Source organism: Octopus bimaculoides, chromosome 16, assembly GCF_046866305.1.
Source record: "Octopus bimaculoides isolate indiv1 chromosome 16, ASM4686630v1, whole genome shotgun sequence".
Lineage (NCBI taxonomy): Eukaryota > Metazoa > Mollusca > Cephalopoda > Octopoda > Octopodidae > Octopus > Octopus bimaculoides.
In genome coordinates, this window is record NC_142943.1 from 49,735,038 (window position 1) to 49,760,692 (window position 25,655).

The 25,655-nt window shown below is 35.4% G+C and overlaps 1 protein-coding gene across 1 annotated transcript in view; it reads left to right on the top strand.

Annotated features, from left to right (window-relative positions):
• The window catches only part of LOC106882485 (B9 domain-containing protein 1), a 51,299-nt gene extending 27,032 nt beyond the window's left edge, over positions 1-24,267 (top strand). The window contains exons 2-6 of the mRNA XM_089364778.1: positions 7,668-7,736; positions 11,312-11,423; positions 17,781-17,877; positions 23,207-23,337; positions 23,898-24,267. Of these exons, the coding sequence (XP_089220904.1) occupies positions 7,668-7,736; positions 11,312-11,423; positions 17,781-17,877; positions 23,207-23,337; positions 23,898-24,040 (552 nt within the window). The 3' untranslated portion in view covers positions 24,041-24,267. The remainder of the gene's footprint in view (positions 1-7,667; positions 7,737-11,311; positions 11,424-17,780; positions 17,878-23,206; positions 23,338-23,897) is intronic.
• The last annotated feature ends 1,388 nt before the right edge of the window (positions 24,268-25,655 follow it).

Below are 25,655 nucleotides of genomic sequence, written 5' to 3' on the forward strand. Positions count from 1 at the left end.
AGCAGCCGTAAAAATTTTAGGTCACCTTCCTTCCAAAATTTCATTACTTATCCCCAAATATCCTGGGGCAGATTAGGGTAGGAGTTAAAAAGAAAAAAAAAATCCATTAAGAACTCCGTTGAAAGTTTACAGTCTAGCTTCATGAAAGAAGACCCAAAGAATAAAAGTAATCCTTTCAGGGATCTTGAAAGGTTTTTTAGATCCATTCCTAATCTTCACTTTCTCATTTAACCCTTTTGCATTCAGATTAGTCTGTCAAATGTCATGCTTGTTTATTCAATTGTTTTGTATTAATCCTGTATTATCTCATAGCTTTGAGATTTTGATGATGTGATTGTTTAATTGAGGATGACATTATAGGGTTGGTGTGAGAGGCTGGATCCAACTAGTTTCAGCATAAAGCAGGTAGAATATTTTGGCTGGATATGGTTTAAATGGTAAAGGTTTAATGTTTAGTGAATACAGGAGTAATTGTATCCCCTGGATAAAGTGAAAGCCTGTTGCAGGTAATTTCCCCTCACTGAAGTTTGTATTGCAAATAGCTATGATGGTAAAGGTTTGAATTATGAGCTGGTGTTGGCACTCCGTTGCTTACGACGATGAGGGTTCCAGTTGATTCGATCAACGGAACAGCCTGCTTGTGAAATCAACATGCAAGTGGCTGAGCACTCCACAGACACATGTACCCTTATCGTAGTTCTCGGGGATATTCAGCGTGACACAGAGTGTGACAAGGCTGGCCCCTTTGAATTACAGGTACAACAGAAACGGGAAGTAAGAGTGAGAGAAAGTTGTGGTGAAAGAGTACAGCAGGGTTCGCCACCATCTCCTGCCGGAGCCTCGTGGAACTTTAGGTGTTTTCGCTCAATAAACACTCAAACGCCCGGTCTGGGAATCGAAATCTCAATCCTATGACCGCAAGTCTGCTGCCCTAACCACTGGGCCATTACGCCTCCACATATGAGCTGGTACATCAATTCTGTACCTGCTAGATGATCTGACTACTTTCATTAGTGAATCAGATTGAAAGAAACTCAAATAAAATGAATAAAAATAAAAATTGGTAATTCTTGCAGGTGAATTGAAAGAAAAGAAACAAAATATCCAACAACCATGACTGCTAGTTCAGTCTATGATCTGCATTAAGTTAACATTGTTTTCATGTCTCCATGTACTCACTGTTTATTTCCTCAAAATATGCTGAAAAAGTTATCTATATCAAACTGCCATATAAAGTGCTTGTTGGAATTTTGTGTCAAGTTAAAAAAACAAAACAAAAAAAAAAACTAATGCAGCCAAATTTATGTTTGAGTGTTTACTTTATGGAAATGGAAACTGGTTATTTGTTAGTGAATTTGAATTTCAAAATAATTTCTTCTGAATGTTTTCAATAGCTTATAAATGACTTCTTTCCATTTTGAAACAGTTTTTTTTTTTCGTTATATAGTTTTACAAATAAATATATATGTTACATTGTTAATGTTTTATTCATTCTATATCTCTAGTTTTAAATGAATTTCTGAAAAATGTGATATTAAATAATTTATGCTTTGAGAGATGAAAATAAACACACAAAAAAAGTGTGAAGATGATTTCTGAAATCAATCTTTATCAATTAAGATTGCTGATAGAGGTCCAAGACAGATGAACGTTGTAGCAGGTAGATGTGTACCAGTATGGGAAATCAATCTTTAACTCTTTAGCATTTAAACTGGCCATATATTCTATCGGTGTTTATGTTCAAACTTGCTAGATCTGGTCTCTCATACCTATCCTACAATGTCATTCTAAAAATAAACAATCAGTCATTAAAATCTTAAAGCTACAGAATAATGCATTATTAATTCAAAACAGAATGAATAAATAATCGTTACATTTCGCAAAATAATCTACATGCTAAAGGGTTAGAATGATGGTAAATTATATGCAGCTTGATTCTGAATAAAATTCAAGTGTGTATTTCAAAATTAGCAAAGATAAACATACAATCAAACCAAAAATGAGTCCTGTTTGAAGAATTACTCTCTAGATTTTCTTTTGGTACATAACCTTATTACTTTTCTCTAGTTTTCCCATTCATCATAGGAGCTCCCTTTCATTTTGTATGCTGGAAGGCATCCCCACAGCACAGGTGTCACAAAAAGCACCTGTTATCCTCTGTCAGTGATTGGTAATTGAGTTGTGACAATGCAGAGTTTGAGATGGCTCTATGGCCTAAATCAGTGGTTTTCAACCATTTTTTTTTATTGGTGGACCCCTTTGACTACTATATTAGTTTGGTGGACCCCCATAGCCAATCAATGTCTTAAAACTAGTTTTATAGATACTTCTTCCAAAATTCTTATTTTGTTTGTCACACATATTCACTTGCGTAGGTTGAGCCAAGTAAAGCATTAAAGAAGAAATCTAGCTGTTCCTTGCAATAAATACATCAAAAGCAACATTTTTTCATTGACCCTTAATATACTATCGTGGGTCCCCGATTTACTCTTTGCTGGCATGGACCCCCCAAAAGCTTATGTGGACCCTCAGAGGTCATATGGATCCTGGTTGATAACCACTGGTCTAAATGATGGCAAGACAACCTCAATAATGCTGGTGCCACAAAAAAGAAAGAAAAATGCACTCAATATACTCTGTAAAGTGGTTGGTATTTGGAAGAACACCCAGGCTTAGAAACCATGCCAAAAATGGAGCGAAACATGGTCCTTTGATTCACTGAATCCTCTCAAACTGTTGTACTCATGTTAGCATCGTAAATAGACACAAAATGGTGATGAATGATGATGATGTTGCATGCAAGCCGGTAGTTTAATACCAAACAAAAAAAAAAAAATTGCTTGGGTAACTGCATATTCTGTTTACTGCTAACCACTCAACCATGGATTACAAAAAAAGAACTAAGAATATGTGCCTTAGTCAAGGCCATCACAGCACTAACACTAACAAGAATTGAATTCATGATCATGATGTTTGTTAGTGGTTCCTAAACTTTAAGGCCATTGTGTTACTTGTGCATACATCCTGACCACTGAGCCTTCATATGTACTCAGTCATTTTGCCTCTACTTCAATGTTGAAGACATGAAATTGCAATTATTTATTTTAGGTAGAACTGGTACATTACTCACTCACTCAACCAGCACAGCATTATTAAACCTGTTAGCTTTACATTACAAGAAATAAATGAATGACTGAATGAATGGCTTTATCACTGAGACATCATCCAATTTCTCTGTGATTCCTTCATTTGAGTAATTTGGTTATATTTCCAGTCTGTTGTGTTTGTTTAATGAGATGCCTGCTAGAGACAATATATGATTAGGTGATTGTCACAAACTATACACCCACCTGTGGCTATTTCAGATTAACGTTAGATGGTCTGCTGAGGCTTGTACTGTTGTTGTTTTTGTTGCTGTCGTTGTCTACCAGCAAGAAATTTGCTAATTACTTTTATTTCTCATGTACGTTGATTAGAATCTTGTATTAGCTTAACAAAGATAATTATAATAAAAATAATACGTACAAAAAATATCTTCTTTTTTCAATTTATTGCTTCTAGAAACCTTGTGAGGCATTTATTGTTCAAACCAGGAATGGTAATTCTGATAAATAGCATCATTTATTACTGATATACTTATGTGTGTGTGTATGTGTGTGTATGTATGTATGTATATATATATATATATATATATATATATATATATATATATATGTGCATATGTATGTATGTATATATATATATATATATATATATATATATATATATATATATATATATATATATATATATATATATGTGTACATATGTATGTATGTGTATATATATATATATGTACATATGTATGTATGTATATATATATATATATATATATATATATATATATATATATATATATATATATATATTATTGTAGACATATATTATATATATATATGTATATATATGTATGTGTATATATGTATACACACAAATATATAGCTTAAGATCTTAAGCCTGATGCAATGTAATTTAAGTGAAATGACTTGCACGTGTTGGTTCTTGTTCAAATCCTTTTCAAGTTGTCAGCTGTGTATTTCAAGAATTACAGTTTTAGTTCTTCATAGCATACTTCAATTCTAGCTGCCAAGAATAAATACCAAATAAGCAAGAAATGATTGCCTGTAATAAATTAACATCCTATCTAGGTGTAGATTCATTATGTATAGTATGTCTATATATATATATATATATTTTCTAATAAATCATAACTCCGTACGAGCAGTTAAAGAACACTTAATAATCCTAGTACTGTTTGCCATTTATAAGGTTACTAGCAGAAAGATCACCCTCCAGGCAGTTTTCTGCTAGCCATTTTGTAATATTTTCACATTTAATTCCTAATTCTAGTAATTTTTATGATATTGTCTGCTGTCATGCCTTTGCTGCTAAATGATTTTGTGGGTTTTTTCCATGAGGACCTCAAAGAGCTTCCCCTATAGGGAGTTTTCATAAAAAAAATTTTTTTTATTGTTATTTATATTGTTTACACACTGTAAAACCCACTGTATCGTCCTGTTTTTGTCTTTTATGTTGTTGTATGTCATTTAATGTTATTTTATGTGAGCCCTCGTGGCTAATAAAAGAACGAATTATTATTATTATTATTATTATTATTATTATCATCATTAGTGCTTGCCATCAAGATGACACTGGAGTAAAATATACGAAACCCAGTATACCCATCATGACTACCTGTCTCATAAGGATACACTAGGCACATGCATCACAACCATATGTATGTGAGATGGTGATCTCATATGAAGATAAACAGTGCATGACCTGGCAGGTGGGGCCCAGTTAGAATTTTCTTCAGGTCGAGTAGCCCATCCCTCTGAAAAAGTCCTTGAATAAGGATTGTTTAAGGATGATTAACGAAACACTCATGTTTCCAAAAGTAAATTATCCAAACCCCACAGAATTCCTCCCAACGCATGGCCATGATGCTCCCCCACTATTTCTGCTCATGATCAGAGATGCACATATCGTCAGCCACTAAGGGACAGGCTCAACTGGTTAAGGTCAAACAAATGACAGGCAAATCTGTGGTACTGAGCAGAATATGTACTGTAACCCATCTTTTACACCAAGACAAAACAATGTAGATGATAACACTTCCAATCAGTTTAGATCAGAAGCCATGAGAACCACTATTATTATTATTATTATTATTATTGTTGTTGTTGGTGTTGTTGTTGGTGTTGTTGCTGTTATTATTTTTATTATTATCATGATTGTTATTATCATCATCATCATCATCATCATCATTATTATTATTATTATTATTATTGTTCAGTAGTTTTATTTTTATAACGTGCTTTCACTTCACTACCGAGCGCAGCTCTGTGCGCCTCGGGTATGTGCTGTGGTTTGCTGTGGTGCTCTTATGTTTACTGTATTGAAAGTGTTTTGCATAGAATGTGTGCAGTACCCAGTAGTGCAATTTTCTGTATGTTATATATATTTGTAAGTCCTGGTGTTTTTGTTATGTATTTGTCTGAATATTTTTTTATTATACCTAAGGCACCTACTATGATAGGAATTGTTTCTGTTTTTAGATTCCACATTCGAGTTATCTCTATTTCCAGGTCTTTGTATTTTGAAAGTTTTTCCATTTATCTGCTGGTATTGATACATCAATTAGAAAGCATTTAAAAAAAAAAATTTTTTATTATTATTATTATTATTATTATTATTATTTCATGTCTTTATCAAATCTTTTAATTTTGTTATGCAATCTTGTACATACTACGTTATTTTCCAAAATCATCTAAATATCAATGGAATCCATTTATGAGCAAGGCGGTGTGTGACCGTTCTACAGTCACTGAAGCAGAGGGTGGGGAAGAGGGGTGGGGGCTTGTAAATTATGTCATCATTTCACTTTGGTATATATCAAGTTAGGTTAAGTCCAATGCAAAGTTATTGAGTAATTTTTCACACACTCCATGAACTTCAAGCCGAATGATGTAATATGTGAGGAGATGGTTTGTCTAAATACTTAAAGATAACAAATACCTTTATTTATTCTAACTATGAATTATTTAATGCTAACATCTCAGAAGTTTTCTTCAAAGTAGTGACACAATGAATAAATCATGATTATTTACGACAACACTGATAGCAAGGAAGCAGAAGATATGGCAGAGTGCCAGGCTTAATGTTTTACCGTAGTTTCAGAGATTTTATATTTTATGATTATATTTAGTTTCAGAGATGTATGCTGTAAGTTCAAATGCTGCTGCGGGAGGGGAGTCGACTTTACTCTTTATCATTCATTCATCTGGGATTGATAAAAGAAATACTAGTTATATACTTTGGTTAGTTTTATTGGCTACTGGAGTTAAGGTAGGATAATTGTTGTGCTGATGATGCCTATTGGAATAGAAACATGTGTAAATGACTGTCCTCTTGTCTCCAGACAATAAACCTGTCCATTTCCTAAATGGCATGTCAATTTTGGAGAGTTCTTAATTCTTGAGATTATCTCTTCTTTTCATATGAAGCTGGTTTCAAACACCATTTGGTAATTGTGATACATTCCTTAGAAGCAGAGATAATGTTAATCAATCAAGAATTTATGTTGTATGGTATTTGATGTACCTGTATTTATTTATGTTATTCTTATATATTCCACTGGCCACTCTTGAGTTATTTCTCATATCTCATTTTTGTTTAATTGACAACACCTTACATCAATCTTACAAGCTTGAATGTGAGAAATCCTTAAGTACCAGTTACACACTGGGGTCGATGTAATCGACTTAATCTCCTCCCCCAAGCTGCCCTTGTGGCAAAATTTGAAATCATTATTTTTGTTTATTATTATGGCAGCGAACTGGCAGAATTGATAGCATGCCAGGTGAAAGCTTAGCAGCGTTTCATCTGTCTTTACATTCTGAGTTAAAATGCTGCTGAGGTCAACTTTGCCTTTCATCCTTTTGGGGGTTGATAAATTATGTACCAGTTGCATACTGGGGTCGATGTAATTGACTAGTCCCCTCCCCCAAATTTCAGGCCTTGTGCTTTTAGTAGAAAGGGTTATTTCTAGCTGGTAGAGTGACCACATAGTTTTCCCCTAATTACTTGTTAGATGTGTAGTTGATTGATGACGGAACACTAATCAAAATGCCTGCAGTTTATAGTAACATATTTCTACATTCTGAGTTCAGATCATAGTAAGGATGAGTTTGTCTTTCATCTTTACAATGTTCCTCAAAGTAATACTGAGCAATCACTGAGGTAAATATATTCAACCTCTCCCTCCACCATCATCATATTCCCTCCCCAAATATCTTGGAGGGTTTTGTGATAATCTCATGTTCAAAATAAATATTTATTTCTTTATTGCCCACAGGGCATGGGGCTAAGCATAGAGGGCACAAACAAGGACAGACAAAGGGATTAAATCGGTTACATCGACCACAATGCGTAACTGGTACTTATTTAATTGACCCCAAAAGGATGAAAGGCAAAGTTGACCTTGGTGGAATTTGATCTTGGAACGTAACGGCAGACAAAATACCGCTAAGCATTTCACTCGGTGTGCTAACGTTTCTGCTAGCTTGCTGCCCTTTTCAAAATAAATATTGGTTAAATTTAATACATTTTTCCTCATTTTGTTCCAGTTCCCTGAATTTGATGACATCTATTGCCGTCATTGTTTTGTCTATGGAGATGACTGGATTATTACTGCGGTATGTATACCATTAGTATTGCTGAATACTGTATCTTTGGATTTACTTGTACCACATGCTTTTTAACTCTTCCAGGATCTTTATGGTAAATATAGGTAAGTCTCATAGATTGGAAAATGAATGTTGTATTCCTGTTTGCTACCTGTGAGTATATATGTTTGTATATGTGTATATTTATATGTATGCATATGTGTGTGTATATATTTATATATATATTCTTTTCTTTTATTCTTTTACTTGTTTCACTCATTTGACTGTGGTCGTGCTGGAGCATCGCCTTTAGTTGAACAAATCGAGCCCTGGACTTATTCTTTGTAATATATATATATATATAATAATAATATTAGGGACAAAATCCAAAATTACAGGTAAAAACTTAATTAAAATCAATTTATAAAAAATTAAAATTAAATTGAGCTTTATAGATAAAATATATATAAAATATATAGTTTTAGGGAAAATAACCAAGTTTCAAGAACTCATCGATGAAAATCCACTATCACATATAGGAAAATTAATAATTAATAATTATTAATTATTAGGTTCAACATTACAGAAAGTAAAAGATGAAAACAGATGAGGGAACAATGAGCAGATGTATTAGTTTGATGCATTGGAAGAATGGAAATGTCTTTGACATTTTCAGCCTCTGCTTTTCGACAGAAATGGTTAAGAGGAACAAAATGGAGAGAGAATGCAAAAAAAAAAAAAAAAAAAGCAGAAAGAGAAAAAATGTGTAGGGATTAACAATTCAATATGATGAAAAGAAAAAAAAGAAAAAAAAAAATATATATACACATGCACACACACACACACACACACGCACACGAAAATGTAATATATTTGTGTCCTCATCACTGTTAGCTGTTTGCATCCGAGGAACTTGTCCTGATGGCTCAACATCAGCAATTTTGTCCATGTTTAATAAGGAATACGAGATTCTCCATTGTAGCATTGGATGGCATGTAAACACCCGCAGGAGGAATGGTGTGAGCAAGTTCTTTGTGTGCATCACTGGTTCGTTTTAATGACAATGGAAACAATTGAAAATATGTGATATATATATATATATATATATATATAAGAAATTCAAGCTAAAACTTCTGTGGAAAGTTACTCCAAAATGCCTTCAACATATACAGCAGTTATTAAGTTTATATTAACATAATTAATGCAGGGAGCCTCAAAAAAAAAAAAAAAAAAAGGAAAGAGAAAAACTTGCTGTTTTTCAAAATGATTTTTTTCATTTTTTTATGTTGGTTATTTCCTGTTTTAATATCTTTTCTGTCATTTTTCTTAATGAGCTAAAATAGAAAACAGACAGACATGAAGAAGTGGATTTATCGATCGCAGTCTAAACTTAGTAATTTGATTACTAGTCCTTATTGTCCACCACTGAATCATTTTGACATGTCGTGGCTTGTGCTGTGATGGAATTAATAAATGAATTAATATTGGCCAGCACACAGTAGTAGTGGTAGTATCCAGTGGCAGTGAGGATAAAGTATTGGATGACCGTCTGAGAGATAGTGAGTTCAAAGCCCCAGCAGGCATGTTGTTGTGCATTATATTTTAATTTTCTATGTATCTCAGTCAGCTTAGGTGCCAGAGTGGTGTGAGAATTAGGCATAGGAGTGGCTGTGTTGCTTACCAACCACATGGTTCCAGGTTCATTCCCACTGCGTGGCACCTTGGGCAAGTGTCTTCTACTATAGCCTTGGGCCGACCAAAGCTTTGTGAGTGGATTTGATAGATGGAAACTGAAAGAATCCCGTCGTATATGTATATATATATATATATATATATATATATATATATATATATATATATATGTATGTGTGTGTGTATGTTTGTGTCTGTGTTTGTTCCCCCCCAACATTGCTTGACAACTGATGCTGGTGTGTTTACATCCCCGTAACTTAGCAGTTCGGCAAAAGAGACTGATAAAATAAGTAATAGGCTTACAAAGAATAAGTCCTGGAGTTGATTTGCTCGACTAAAAGGCGGTGCTCCAGCATGGCCGCAGTCAAATGACTGAAACAAGTAAAAGAGTAAAAGAGATACATTGTGTGGTGAAGGAGCTCTTTTTGCATCCACATGGTTTTAGGTTCAGTCCTATTCCATGACACTTTGAGCAAGTGTCTTCTACTATAGCCCCAGGCCAACCAATGCCTTGTAAATGAATTTGGCAGACAGAAACTGTGCAGAAGCCTATCATATATAAATATATATATAAGGAGCACTCCGTCGGTTACTACAACGAGGGTCCCAGCTGATACGATCAACAGAACAGCCTGCTCGTGAAATGGCTGCAAGTGGCTGAACACTCCACAGACACATGTACCCTTCTCATAGCTCTCAGGGAGATTCAGTGTGACAAGGGTGGCCCTTTGAAATACGGATACTATTCATTTTTGCCAGCTGAGTGGACTGGACCAATGTGAAATAAAGTGTCTTGCTCATTGACACAACGCGTCACTGGGAATTGAACTCACAACTTTACGATTGTGAGCTGAATACCCTGACTACTAAGCCACGTGCCTTCACAAATATATATATATATATATATATATATATATATATATATATATATATATATAGTGTAGTATATTGCCACTTAAGTGTGGCTGACCCCTAGGGGTGGATGTTACTGTTGCTTTTAGCCCCAGGAGGACATCTCCTCCAGCTGGCTTATCGACACACGACTGTGTCCTGTTTGCCAAGGGAGTTATCCCTCTCACCTCGACCAGCAGCACGAACGTATCCGGATTTCAGGGTTATTTCCCTTCGTCGGCGTTCGACAGCTGATGACCTTGGTGAGAGAGACAAAACCTGGCAAACCTTATATCTTCTTTTCCAGTGACATTCTTCACTGATATTGAAAAGGTGAAAACAAGCAATGTTAATTCTCTAAATGAAGTATTAACAGTAACTGCACGATAAAGTGTAGTATATTGCCACTTAAGTGTGGCTGACCCCTAGGGGTGGATGTTACTGTTGCTTTTAGCCCCAGGAGGACATCTCCTCCAGCTGGCTTATCGACACACGACTGTGTCCTGTTTCTCTGGTGTATATATTCCTCCTGGATGGAACACCAGTCCACCACAGGACTACTTATTTTTACCTGCTGAGTAGACTGGAACGACGTGAAATGAAGTGTTTTGGTCAAGAACACACCACATTGCCCAGTCAGGAATCGAAACCACTATCTTATGATCTTGAGTCCAACACCCTAACCACTAAGCCATGTGCCTCCATTTAGTTGTACAACCAAATCCTTCAGGTATGAAGAGGGATCCATCCAGCAGGGAACGCCTTTACTTTTTATTTACCCTTTTTTGCACGATCTATATTTTTTATTTATGTTGTTGTTGTTGTTCAACTCAGAGTTAACTCTAAATTGTAAAGAAGCAGGTTTATGATCGAAATTCCAGTTGTGACCATCCTGTTTCATTTTCTTTTCTCTCCAGTTCTCTTTCCTATTCTACATTATTCATTGTGTTCTTCCTGCCTATCTTTTGCTTTTTTTTTTTTTTAGAAGATGTTAATGCTTTCTTTTCATTGTGTTGTTGCAGGGTTTGGAGGAGGGCATTACCCAAGTGACAAAGAAAAGTCCTGACAGACGTCAAATACATGTCTGGAACTTTCCATTGAACATCACATTTAAAAGTACCAACCCATTTGGCTGTAAGTAACTCCACATCTCTTTTTATACCTTTGAAATTTATAATTTAGTTCATTATTTAATTTGTGATGATACTAAAAGATTAGGTTTGGCCAGTCCACATACTCCTTAACGAGCATAGGGCCAGTTTTGTGGTTCCTAAGGGACAAATATATTCCTTCCTAGATGGGACATAAATTCATTGTAGGATAACCCGCTTTTACTACCTCAGTGTGGAGGAGCAATGGCCCAGTGGTTAGGGCAGTGAATTTGCAGTCATAGGATCGCGGTTTTGATTCCCAGACCGGGCGTTGTGAGTGTTTATTGGGCGAAAAACACCTAAGGCTCCACGAGGTTGCGTACTGTGGCTGATCTAATTGACTGCCCCCCCTCCCCCAAAATTTCAGGCCTTGTGCCTAGAGTGGTAAAGAATATTGGCATCAAATAAGAGCTATTTCAATTGTGTGTTCTTGCACAGTCTTTTCGAATTGAAGTTGCTTACTCAATTGACTTGAAAGACTTTTGGTGAGGAATTTAAAAAAGTTTTATCTATGAAGTTGCTGAGAATGCCCAAAGAAACTGTTTTCCTTTTATTTTAGGCAACACAGATATTAGTATTTCTGCGATTAGCAGCCATGGAATTCAGAATGAAGACAGCAATACAAATGTAAACAAATGGGAAAAAATCAATTCCATGCTGTAAACATGCCTGAGTCTTCAGGATCAATATTAGGACAACACAATAATGACATAAAGATAAATATTTCAAATCTATATAAAATTATTATGGATGAGAAGACTAATAATAATGTCAGATGTATGGAACACCATCTTAATTAAAGTCTACGATGCTATTAATTCCATGCAGGCCTTGAGCAGGAATTAATGGTGGCTTAATTGAGGTGTGGTGCACTCATTGCTGATACCCCCACCCACGACCTGACCGGATACAATTAATGTAGAGATGGAAGTCTGTTTTGGTTGAATGATTGAGACTGGAATAAACCCTGTACCTGCTTGTGATTTTTGTAGGCCAATGAACTTGTTCTGTCATGGTTTTTATCATCATCATCATCATTCACCACTGCCTCCTCCTTCTTGTCATTGTTGCCATTGTCATCATCATCATCATTCTCTGCTACTCCTCCTCCTACTCCTTCTGCTCCTCCTACTCTTTCTGCTCCTCCTACTCTTTCTGCTCCTCCTGCTCCTTCTGCTCCTTCTGCTCTTTTTGCTCCTCCTGCTCCTCCTACTCCTCCTCAACATTTTAACATCCACATAATAGAGTTCATTAAGATAGATTTTCTACATCTGGATGCCCTTCCTAATGCCAGACTGCTCTATGATTAATTCAGTGCAAAGTGAATAAATAAATGTTACATTTGACAGAGTAAACTGAATGCTAAAGAGTTAATGCTTTTATTTATGACTGCAATAATCGAGAGACAACTTACAACCAAGGAACAGAATAATAGCAGTTTGAAGAAAAATGATTTGCTTCTCAATCATTACTCTTCACAACAGAATATGAATGAAGTAGGTTATACTGATCAGTTCCAATCTAGTTATAAGTTAGGAGAAATACATTTTTATTCAATGTAGTCATCGCTAATTCACTGCTAATGCATATGCACCGATATGTGAAAGAGAAAGTCACTTAATATCAATGAACAGCAACAACAATCAATGAGGATGATTTAAACTAGAGTTGCGGATGAAATGCTGAAATGCCTCATCAGCATCTCAGACAGTTTGCTTGAAAATGCAAAAGGAAAGCTGAAATAGCATTTCAAGTGTTTCAAACAAACCACTGGACATATAATTTGGTGAAGAAACAACCTGTAATAATTGCTTGAGGTATGTTAAACAATATGAGTCTGTGTCTGGTTGAGGCATTTCCCAGCTAAACTTGTATATAGTTTGTATATGTTTTGCAACCTTACCATTAAGCACAGGTGTAACTGTGTGCTAAGAAACTTACCTCTCAATAACATGGTCCCAGGTATCTTCTACTATAGCCTTGCGCCAACCAAAGTCTTGTGAATGGATTTGGTTGATGGAAACTGAAAGAAGCCTGTCATATGTATTTGTATATATCTGTGTGTGTGTGTGTGTATGTGACTTTGTGTCTGTGTTTGTCCCCCACCATCGCATGACAACTAACTGGTGTTGGTATGTTTACATTCCTGTGACTTAGCGGTTTGATGAAAGAGCCCGATACAATAAGTACCAAGCTTTAAAAAAATAAGTCCAGGATCGATTTGTCTGACTAATAAACTTTTCAAGGTGGTGCCCCAGCATGACCACATTCAAAAATGACTGAAGCAAGTGAAAGATAAAAGAAAAGATAGAATATGTTTTTCATTTATGGTTTGTAAATTTTCAATTTTTTATAAAAAATTATTAAAGTTTTGATTTTTCTATTGATCATATTTAGTTAAATTTTATGCTGCTTTATACGTTTTTATTTGCTTTCTTTCAGGTTTCTTTCCATTGTATTTTTCATAAAAATTCTGTATTACAGTTCTATATTTAAGAGATGAGGAATTATTTACATTATTTACATTATTTACATTTGACGGATATTTGTCCTCATCTTGTTTGTTGTTAACACAACGTTTCGGCTGATATACCCTCCAGCCTTCGATATTTCCCCAAGACACCTGACGAAGGCTGGAGGGTATATCAGCCGAAACGTTGTGTTAACAACAAACAAGATGAGGACAAATATCCGTCAAATGTAAATAATGTAAATAATGAAAATTCTGTATTGTTTAAAAAGTTTTTACATTAATTTTTTTCAATTTATCAAAATTATATTTGCAGCATCTGAACATTGCTTTTCTATATTTTTTTCATTTAAAATTTCATGCGGAGATTTTTCAAAGAATTGAATTGGAACATTGGGAAGTGTTTGCCTATGGTAGACATCTGCGACTAGTGAGATGGATGCTGTTAATGTTCTTCTTATAGTGTTGCAAGACTTTAGACTTACCAAAAAATCTTCATAAAATCCATTGCTCGAATGTTACAGGAAGAGTAAGCAAGAATCTATTGTGCATCAGGTGGTGGTGGCAGCAGCAGTGGTGGTGGTGGTGGTTGTTGTAGTGATAGTAGCAGTGATAGTGATTGTAGTTAGTATTTGTAGTCACCACTGCTGCTTAGCTCCCTAATCAGTTAAGATCCAGAAGATCTGTGGTCAAAATTATTCTGGCTCTGACCGTCTCAATTTTTTATTTTTTATTTTCAATTTTAGTATATTTATGGAATACATCATCTAATGTGCACGTTTTTTTTTTTTTGGATTGTGGTAGTGTGTGATTTGAAGAAGACATGGCTACCATTTTTGGAAGCATGTATGTATTTTTATTGAGAAGAAGATGGTGAAAGGAATGTAGGAAATTGATCAACAATGGAGCACCAAAATCTTCCTAAAAAATTGAATTTGATTCCGTAAAATTAAAGAAGCCACAGAAAAGAAAATCAAACAATAGGCCTAACAATAAGAATGAAAGACTATGAAAATATGTTCTTTGTTGTTGTTGTTGTTGTTGTTCAACCACAAGAATGCTCTTAGTGAGCAGACTTATGATCCCACCCATTCTAACAGTGACCATCCTGCCTGTCTTTTCTGACAATTTGTTTCTGTGTATATTATCTAATATATCCTTCTTCTTTTAGCCCTTTAGTATTTAAACCAGCCATATTTGACCCAAATATTAAACCTGTTTTATATCTAAACTGACCAGATCTCTCTTCTCACACCTACTCTACAATGCCATTGTAATAACATACAATTGCAAGATAATTCATGGTTAATTTAACACAATGTATATAAATAAGCATTACGTTTGACAGAGTAACCTGAATGCTACACGGTTATTACAGATGATAGAATGTGATTTGAGGGTTATTACAGGGTTATTACAGATGATAGAATGTGATTTGAGGCAGATAGTTCCTTCTTGAGAGTCCTTCCATGAGCTATATTGTCTTCTACATGAACAACAAAGGAATCTAACATTAGCTTACATGAATCAATTCAGGTTAAGAACAGTTGTACAAACACATTACAGACATGTGTGTACCATAGAGGCACATTGAGAGGCAATGCTTGTGAGTCTATTTCCTGATTCAGTACAGCATATTTTATCAAAATATCCTTTAGTCATGGTTGTTTAGTCAAGAAATTCATTTTTGTATCTTTAATGTTTTGTGTTTGATCTTACACATTAGCATCTTGGATAAGTGTCTTCAGCCAGAGTTTCAGCTCGGCAAATGCCCTGTGAGTGGACTCTAGTAGATATTTACTATATGGAAATCAGTCAGTGGAACTATTTTAGTTCTTGCATAGTTTAAGATCGTTAATCAGCCGGTAGGTTCCTTGAACAGAGTCCATTCTGAAGACAATATCCTCCTCTCTCTCTGTGACCAGCCTTGAAACTCTTTAAAAAAGGTCAAAGGTTACCCATTCCTCTACTGACTAAGCCATGGAATAAATACAATTTTTTAAAGATATATTTGACCTCAATAGCACAGAAAAACTGCTTTCTATAGACTTGGTCAGTTAGTTTGAACTTGTTAGTACTTATGTATCTTCAACTGTTTTAGAAATGTAAAAATGCTGTGGAATTTTCGGATATTGATGGGCCACATGCTAGCAAACACTTAACCAGGCATCATTTTTCCCAGACAAAAATGACAATCATGTTGACATAGTAATACCAAATGACTATAATATTGGACAGAAGGAAGCTGAAAGGCAACATTAACTTAGCTATTTCATTGTAGATTTTATGGCATGTAAGTGGTTATATTATTGATAAGTAGATGCAACTTGAGAGATACTCAGGCATTTCTTTAAAGACTTTTGACAGGTCACCTATAAGGATAGATATATTCAAGTTCTAGGAAATAGTAGTACTACACCTTGTGGTAAATATGGATTATCTTACTAAACTACAATTTCTTACAGTTGACCGAACACAGAAGGTCTGAAGGAAATAAGATAATTCTAAGCAGTTTAAGTGGCATTATTGATTGATTTTTATCTGCCACACAATGGATTGAGGATTGTCTTTGAAATTCTCAAGGAAGAATTTAGGCATATGTTGATGACAAATTGAAATTTTATACACTTGTATGTATGTATGTATGTATGTATGTATGTATGTATATAATATATATATGATAAAACAGGAAGCTGGAAAATTTATTGGTATTATTTATTCACCATTACACATGTTTCATTTGCTAATAGGAATTACAGCGTTTTATATGTTAGCTAGGCATGTAAGGAATTTCCTATTACAAATTCTTCAAATAGAGCAATTAAGTAATAATAATAATAATAATAATAATAATAATAATAATAATAATAATAATAATAATAATCCTTTCTGCTAGAAGGCACAAGGCCTGGAATTTGGGGGAGGAGGATAGTTGATTACATCGACCCCAGTGTTTCACTGATACTTAACTTATCAACCCTGAAGGGATGAAAGGCAAAGTCAAGCTCAGTGGAGTTTGAACTCAGAACATAAAGACAGACACAATGCCGCTAAGCATTTTGTCTGACATGTTAATGATTGTACCAGCTCACTGTCTTTAATAATAATAATAATAATAATAATAATAATAATAATAGTAGTAGTAGTAGTAGTAGTAGTAATGATGATAATAACACTCTGATGCAATACCAGGCAGTGGCTCTCATCGCTTCTGATCTTAATTGATTGGAAGTGCTATCATGTACATTGTTTTGTCTTGGTATAAAAAGGATGGGCTACAGCAAATATTCTGCTTAATACGACAGATTTGCTTGTCAGTTGTTTGGCCTTAACCAATTGAGCATGTCTCTTGGTGGCCGATGATATGTGTATCTGTGATCATGAGCAGAAGTAGCGGGGGGAGCATCAATGCCATGTGTTGAGAGGAATTCTTTGGGCTTTGAATAATTCACTTCTGGAAACATGAGTGTTTCATTCAACATCCTTAAACAACCTTTATTCCTTCATTCAGTGACCTTTTCAGTGGGATGTGCTACTCAACCTGAAGAAAATTCTAACTGGACCCCAGCTTCAAAGTCATGCACTGTTTATCTTGATATGAGATCACCATGTTGTGCACATATGGTTGTGATGCATGTGCCTGGTGTACCCTTATCAGACGGGTAGTCATGATGGGTATACTGGGCTTCGTATATTTTACCCCAGTATCATTTTGATGACATGCATTGCTCTCTCACTCAATAATAATATTAATAATAATAATAATAACGATAAAAATAATAATAATAATAACGATAAAAATAATAATAATAATAATAATAATAATAATAATAATAATAATAATAATAAAATTTACTTTTGTTGTTGTAGGGCCTCGTATTGTTGTTCATGCCTATGGATTAGACACTTTTGGCAATGATGTGGTCCGCGGTTATGGAATGTGCCATGTTCCTATAATTCCTGGCAGGTAAGATATTTTTGAATTAATGAATTTCTTCCATGTTCAAGAAGCCAAAAATGTACCATGAGTAAGTTAGCAGGAAGATGATGATGATGAATGTGACAATGATGCCTGTAACATGGGCATCAATTACATATGTAAAGCAGTTCTAGCAAAGGATTAATTAGATAATGTTTGATTATAATGAAGTGTTAATTTAATTAATTTCCCTTAACAAAGGTTTTCCTCTGCTATTACAGATATTCCTTTAATTATAATTTTTCTGATTTAAAAAACTTTTTTCAATTTTTTTTTTTCTGGTGATAACTTCATCATTACCAATTTTTGAATACCTGCCATTTTCCTTTGTTTTGTTTTGTTTTGTTTTATGCTTTCATTTATAAATCTTCAAATTTTGTATCAGGTTTTCTCTTAGAACTACATTTGAATTTCGAACACCAGTTTGTTAATGTTATTATTATGTGAAAGTGATTCTATGCTGAACCAGATTGAAAGAACTGAAGGCAGATATTTTCCCCTTTGGCCAAGTCCTCATTAAATTCTTTAAGTTCCATTCAAAGAAGAAGTTGGAAAAGGAGAGGGAGTTGTTCCTCTCCTGTGAAGTTCTTGAAATATGGATGAAAGTTGTCAGAGATAACTTTGGGAGATGGGTCTACATTCAGCATACACTTGTCAGCCAGAGATCACAACTAAGAAAGGACACTTTCCTTTGGTAGTCAAAGTAATCCTTAATCTGCAGGGTTCCTTTGATTGACCTTAGGGTGCTGTCCTCTTTCGGGATATCTCATTTCATTTTTGTACACTGTTGTTTTCCATGTGATTTGTGTGTGTGTGTGTAATAAATTCTTTAAAAAAGAAAAAATCATACTAATTTTCATTTGTCCTTCAATCCTCCTCCTCTTCCTTGTCATCTTGTATTATTATTATTATTATTATTATTATTATTATTATTATTATTATTATCATTATTATTATTAAGGCATCGAGCTGGCAGAATCATTAGCACACCGGGTGAAATGCTTAGTGGTATTTCGTCTGCCTTCACGTTCTAAGTTCAAATTCCGCTGGAGTCAACTTTGCCTTTCATCCTCTCGGGTCTGATAAAATAAAGTACCATTTGAATGGTGGGGGTGGGGGGAATGTAATCGATTATTCCCCTCCCCCAAAATTTCAGGCATTGTGCCTATTATAGAAAGGGTTATTATTACTTTCGTGAAAGGAAATTTATCTTAATGTCGTTTAATGGTTTCAGTGTCGTGGAATGGAAGAATTGTTAGAGTGTCAGACAGATGGCTTGTGGTATTTAGTTTTATGGTCTGTAAGTAAGAGAAGTGTTGAAATAGATTTTTTTAGGACATGACATTTTTCAAGCTAATATGTAACATTTTACTCTGTGCTGGGCCCAAAGTCATATAATGCTCTAATATGTGCCAAAGACATATTCAGTTTACTTGGAATCATGTCTGGTTTTAATCTAATTAGACTAATTTGTTCAAATTGGGATCTGCACTAAGAGAAGGTCCCTCCACAAACACTTGAATGAAGGATACTATAATGAATTTTTAGTATATCATTGGAGCTAATAGTGGAGCTTCAAGCCCTTGATGCTTTTTGGCTGGGACTAGCATATTACACAAAGCATAAAACATCAATTTTCAGCTTTTGTAGAGTAGAGGGTCCCACTGAAAAGTCTCTATTTCAAATCTTCCATCAAATGTTGGTTTTGATAAATATGGGTTCTAGTTGTTCTATCAGCTAAACTAATTAATTACCTGTTAATCAGGGAAATTGTTACTAGTCACTTGACCTCCTAAAACAGCAGGTAGAAGTAACTCAATATTTTGTTAGATATTAAACTAAAAATTCAAATAAAAGCTGGGTAAGTGATAAACATCCTAAATATCTTAATGTCATTTTTTTTAATGGCTAAATCAAAGAAAAGACAGCTTTTGTGACCCATCATAGATCCTTCAAGACTAATGAGAAGAAGGGGAGAAGTTATTCTCAGATTGGAGACCATAGCAGAATATTTGCCATGGTGTAGGCTTCACTAAAATTGTCCAAGGGCTAGGGTGGTGTTGGTGTTAAAACAGATGTGGCAGTTTACATCTGTCAACCTAGAATAGGATCAAACCCTTTGACAGGCTTCTACATAGTTTCCATTTACTAAATTTCACTCATGAGGTTTTGGTCAACTTTAAGCTATAGAAGAATACGTCTGTCCAAGGTACCATACAGTGGGATTGAACCCAAAACTACATTGTTGTGTGAAGAGAACTTTTTAACAGTATAGAGACTGAGACAGTTGAGCACCAGATGAGACCATTTCCCTACATCAAAATATTATGCCTGTCATCCTGGTATAGAAGGAAAAATAGGGTGCCAGGTTAGTACTAATTCTTGAGTTTTGACGTTACACTGTACGAATATAATTATCAATATCATTACACTCTCATCATTTCCTACACTATTATTATCCTTATCATCATCATCATCATCATTGCTGACTTCATCCACATCATCATCATCGTCATCGTCATCATCATCATCATCATCATCATCATCATCATCATCTTTATTGATCTCCTCCTTCACCCTTTTCCCTACTAATATTGCTACTTCTATAACCCTCACACTACTATAATCATCTCCCTCAGTTAATATTCTTTAACTTGACATTATATTAACTGGTGTTTACCAATACAAAAGAAAAGAAAAAACGAAGTTTTTTTTATTTTTATTAAATTCAAAAATTAATTATTTTTTTTTTCTTTCACGAAAATTAATTAAGATTTTAAACTTTGCAGATAACCCATTTCCTTTTATTAGAGTCAGAATAACAGATAACAAATCATTTCCAAAGAAATCACAAAAAGCAGATCCTGTTTCTAAATCATGTTTGTTATAGTTATACTCTGTTATCGAGGGTATTGATTGTAAACAACTTTGGCATGTGCAGTGTTGGGAAATGAGCAAATGACCTTGGCTTTTTGTCACAGCTATGCCCAGTTCTTCCACTTCAGAGTAGTATGGCTGGGTGCATTAAACCTACGTCAGAAAAAAGTGCTTCAGCCAACTCATTAGTTTTTCGTTTCATATAGTCATCATCATTGTCATCGTCATTGTTCTTATCATCATTGTCATTTTCATAATTGTCATCATCGTCGTCATTGTCATCATTTCGCATCCACTTTCCCATGCTCACATGGATCAGATGCAATTTGCTGAGGCGGCTGGTTGCTTTTCCTGCTGCCAACCCTCACCTGCTTCCATGTAAGGTAATATTTCTCCATGGCGTGACATGTTTTCATAGAATTCATTTGAAATGAAGAACACTGTTTATGTGATAGTGACGCCAATTTAAAACTATTGTGGTATGTTAAAACCAAGAGAAATAAACACACACACACTCACAAACACACATACACACACACACACACACACAGACACACACACACACACGCTTACATTCAGGCAAGTGAAATCGAAATCGAACCAAATTCGACGACTGGCATCCATGCCAACCTCTCCTTCATTGGACACTAAACTTGGCTTGTGAAGACCTGTTGGGGCAAGTGATTGAAATCGTTATGGCACCTGTACCGGTGGAGCGTTAAGAGCACCGTCTGAGCGTGATCATCGCCAGAGCAGCTGTCTGGCTTCTGTGCCAGTGGCATGTAAATACCACCATTTGAGCATGATCGTTACCAGTGTCGCCTTACTGGCACTTGTGCAGGTGGCACGTGAAAAACATTCGAGCAAGGTCATTGCCAGTGCCGTTGGACTGGCTCTTGTGTGGGTGGCACACAAAATATATCATTTTGAACGTGGCCGTTGCCAGTACTGCCTGACTGGCCTTCGTGCTGGTGGCACGTAAAAGCACCCACTACACTCTAGGAGTGGTTGGCATTAGGAAGAACATCCAGCTGTAGAAACTCTGCCCAATCAGATTGGAGCCTGGTGTAACCATCTGGTTCACCAGTCCTCAGTCAAATCGTCCAACCCATGCTAGCATGGAAAGCGGATGTTAAACGATGATGATGATGAGGAGGAGGATGATGAGTATATATATCCAGACTACATTTTCCATTGTACTCTCATTTTTCAAGATGGCAGTGTGGATAGTTTCACTTGGTCTCTGTCTCTGTCTGTCTGTCTGTCTCTCTCTGTGCTTCTCTCTCTGCCTCTCTCTCTCTCTCTCTCTCTCTCTCTCTCTAATTAGCTCCTATTTTAAGAATTTGCGGCATGGCAAGAACACCCTTACTTCAAAGTGTTCACACTTTCACTCGCAGCATGAATTGTTCTCACTGTACTATGTAGAAGCCACAACTTCATACTTCTAATGTTAATTACTTGTTAATTATCGTGACACAGTGCTTCCACTTCTTTACAGAAGCCAGTGACATCTATGTCATTGGCCTAACCACAGTTGAGTTTGATCTGTTAGCACCAGAAAGTTTCCTCCTCCTCCTCCTCTCGTTATATACCCTTCATGTTGTCAGTCCTCAACAAGTTCTAATCACATATTTGTAAGTCTTCAAGACCATTCAAATCAATATTTAATCTCTCTTTCTCTCTCTCTCTCTCTCTCTCTCTCTCTCTCTCTCTCTATATATATATATATATATATATATATACACACACACACACACACACATTATTTACATTATTTACATTTGACGAATATTTGTCTTCATCTTGTTTGTTAACACGTTTTGGCTGATATACCCTCCAACCTTTATCAGGTGTCTTGGAGAAATTTTGAACTTGGGCTCTTATTCCTAAGGTATTTTTCTATGTCATCATCATCATCATCATCATTTTCTTCTTCTTCTTCTTCTTCTTCTTCTTCTTCTTCTTCTTCTTCTTCTTCTTCTTCTTCTTCTTCTTCTCATTTTTATTGTTCAGGTTACTGCCTGGAATTGAACTCAGAATCTTGGGGTTAGTAGCCCGCACTATGCCATATGCCCGTAATATATATATATATATATATATATATATATATATATATATATATACACACATGTAAAAAACACCCACTACACTCTCAGAGTGGCTGGTGTTAGGAAGGGCATCCAACCGTAGAGGCCTTGCCAAATCAGATCGGAACCTGGTGCAGCGCCCCCAGCTTACCAGTTATCAGTGAAACCATCCAACCCATACCAGCATGGAAAGCGGACGTTACATGATGATTGTGATGGTGATGGTATGAATGACTCAAACCTTTCCAGGTGGTTCTCCAGCATGGCTGTGGTCAATAGGTGAAAGAACTAAAAGAATAAAATAGCATCCATGCTAATTTCTTTTATCATAATTTTGTTCTCTCTTTTCTTAGACACACGTGTTGTATACCAATGTTTGTTCCTGAATCCACCTCCCTGCTGCAGAAATTCACAAGCTGGTTGCTTGGCAGACGTCCTGAATTTGTTGATGCAAGGATTGTTGCTCTTGGAGAAGGCAGAGAAGGTAAATGAATTCAGTTTTCTCAGTTCCGTTTTACACAAAAAGTAGTTTACCATTTAAACCTTTAAAATTTTGACTGGCCATATCTGGTCAAAACATTCTAACTGTTTTCTGTTCAAAGTGTCCATATCTAACCTTTCACTCTCATCCTGTTGTGTCATCCTAAAAAAAAAAAAAAAAATAAATAAACAGTCACATCATTGAAATCTCAAAGCTGAGAGATAATGCATAATTAATTCAAAACAATGAATAATCATTAACCCTTTTGGTATCAACCAACCTGAAACCATGTCTGACTCTGTAGTACCAATGTCTCGTTTTCAAAAGTTCTGTTGACCTTCTCCCCCTCCCTCCCTCTCTCCCCTCTCCTCCTCACCCCTCCCCTCCCACCCCCTCATCACCTCTTATCCTCCTCCCCCTCCTCCTCCTCCTTTCTTTCTTCCTTATTGCATACCTTGTTGTCAGCTGGGCACTCTATATCTATAATCCAGCATTATTATTATTATTATTATTATTATTATTATTATTATTATCATTGTTGTTGTTTTCGTTATATATTATAGTTTGTAGAGTGAGAACTCAAGGATTTGTGAATGTAACTTTCAATGTTGTCAGCAAAGATATCAAAAAACTTGGTTACATCAATCAAGTCAGCCAACCCCAAGCGGCGGCATCAACAGAAACTATTGCAGCAGTGAAATCCTGAACCTTCTGAGATTCTGTCAAAACATTTTACAATTGTCATTTTGTATTCTTAAGTATTTATTCCATCGACTGTTCAAAGAAATTTATTCCATCATTTCTATGATGTAACACTTACCATCTATAGTATACAGACTATTTTTTTAATGTTTATACATCATGTACCATAATATATCATATGTAGATGTTAGTTTTTAATCAATAAACGAATAAAATGTTTTTCAAATGTTATTTCTGTTTTGATTATTTAAGTCTACAGCTGTGTGGTTAAGAAGCCTGCTTTGCAGCCTTGTGGTTTTCAGTTCAGTTCCACTGTGTGGCAGCATTTTGATGAGCATGTGTCTTTTACTGTCCTTGGGTTGACTAATGCTTTGTGAGTGAATTTGATATATGGAAACCTCATGTGTTTTGGGGTTTCAGTACCACTTTGCAGCACTTTTGGTAAAATATCTTCGACTATCTCCCTGGGCCAATGTGAATTTGGTAGATGGAAACTGAAAGAAGCCCATCATGTGTTTGTGTGTGTTTGTGTGTTTTGTGCTTGTGACCCCTCCCCACCACTTGATAATCAGTGCTGGTTTGTTTATGTCCCTGTAACTTAGTTGTCTGACAAAAAGCTCTGATAGAATATGTACTAGGCTTTAAAAAACATGTATTGGAGTTGATTTGTTCAACTAAACCTTTAACACAATGCCCCAGTATGGCTAACAGAATGAAAGATTCTTCACCATTGGGATCCAAGCACTGCAACACCGATGGACGATGTGTGTGAACCACACAGGGCACTTTGTTGAAAAATAAACCTAATTTGGTTGCATTCCATGAGAGTATCTTGGTCAGCCTATGAACTTTTCAGCCTCATATGATTCAGGATGTCTATGAGAATGGCAACAGAACTCTCTTTGATGTACGAACAGTACTCCATCGAGGGCCTCTATTGATCCTTGTAGTCATCAACTGCTAGGTGCAGAAATATTTGCATAAACATGTGGAAGATAACAGTAGAAGAGCCACCATTGCTTAATCAGATAGTTTTCGGAAATTCTGATTTTATATCAACCAGAAATCTGTTCAAATTTGTTTCTAAAAATTTCAGTTTAATACTTGAATCTCATGACAGCTCTGTAACATTTTGAACTTTCATTCAAAGAAACATATTTCCCATGTCCTTTTGCTAAAATGAATGAGATTTGCACAAAATCTAATTTAACATTTTCTACATTTGCTAGAAAATATTTGCACAACTTCTTTAATGTACATACCAAATGCTCAATTATAATTAATAAAAAATTGAATTATTTTCAGAGACAAAAATCATCTGTCTATTTCATCTTGTTATCTTTTACTGGTTTCAGTTGTTGGACTGTGGCCATGCTGGGGCATTGCCTTGAATGATGTAGTCAAACAAATCGATCATGGTACTTGTATTTTAAAGTGTGGTACTTATTCTATTGGTCTCTTTGCTGAAACTACTAGGTTATGGGGACATAAACAAACCAACAGAGGTTGTCAAGGGGTGATGAGGGTGGAATATAAAACAAACTCACACATACACACACGTTTATACAACAGGCTTCCACACAATTTACATCTACCAAATTCTCTCTCAAGGCATTGCT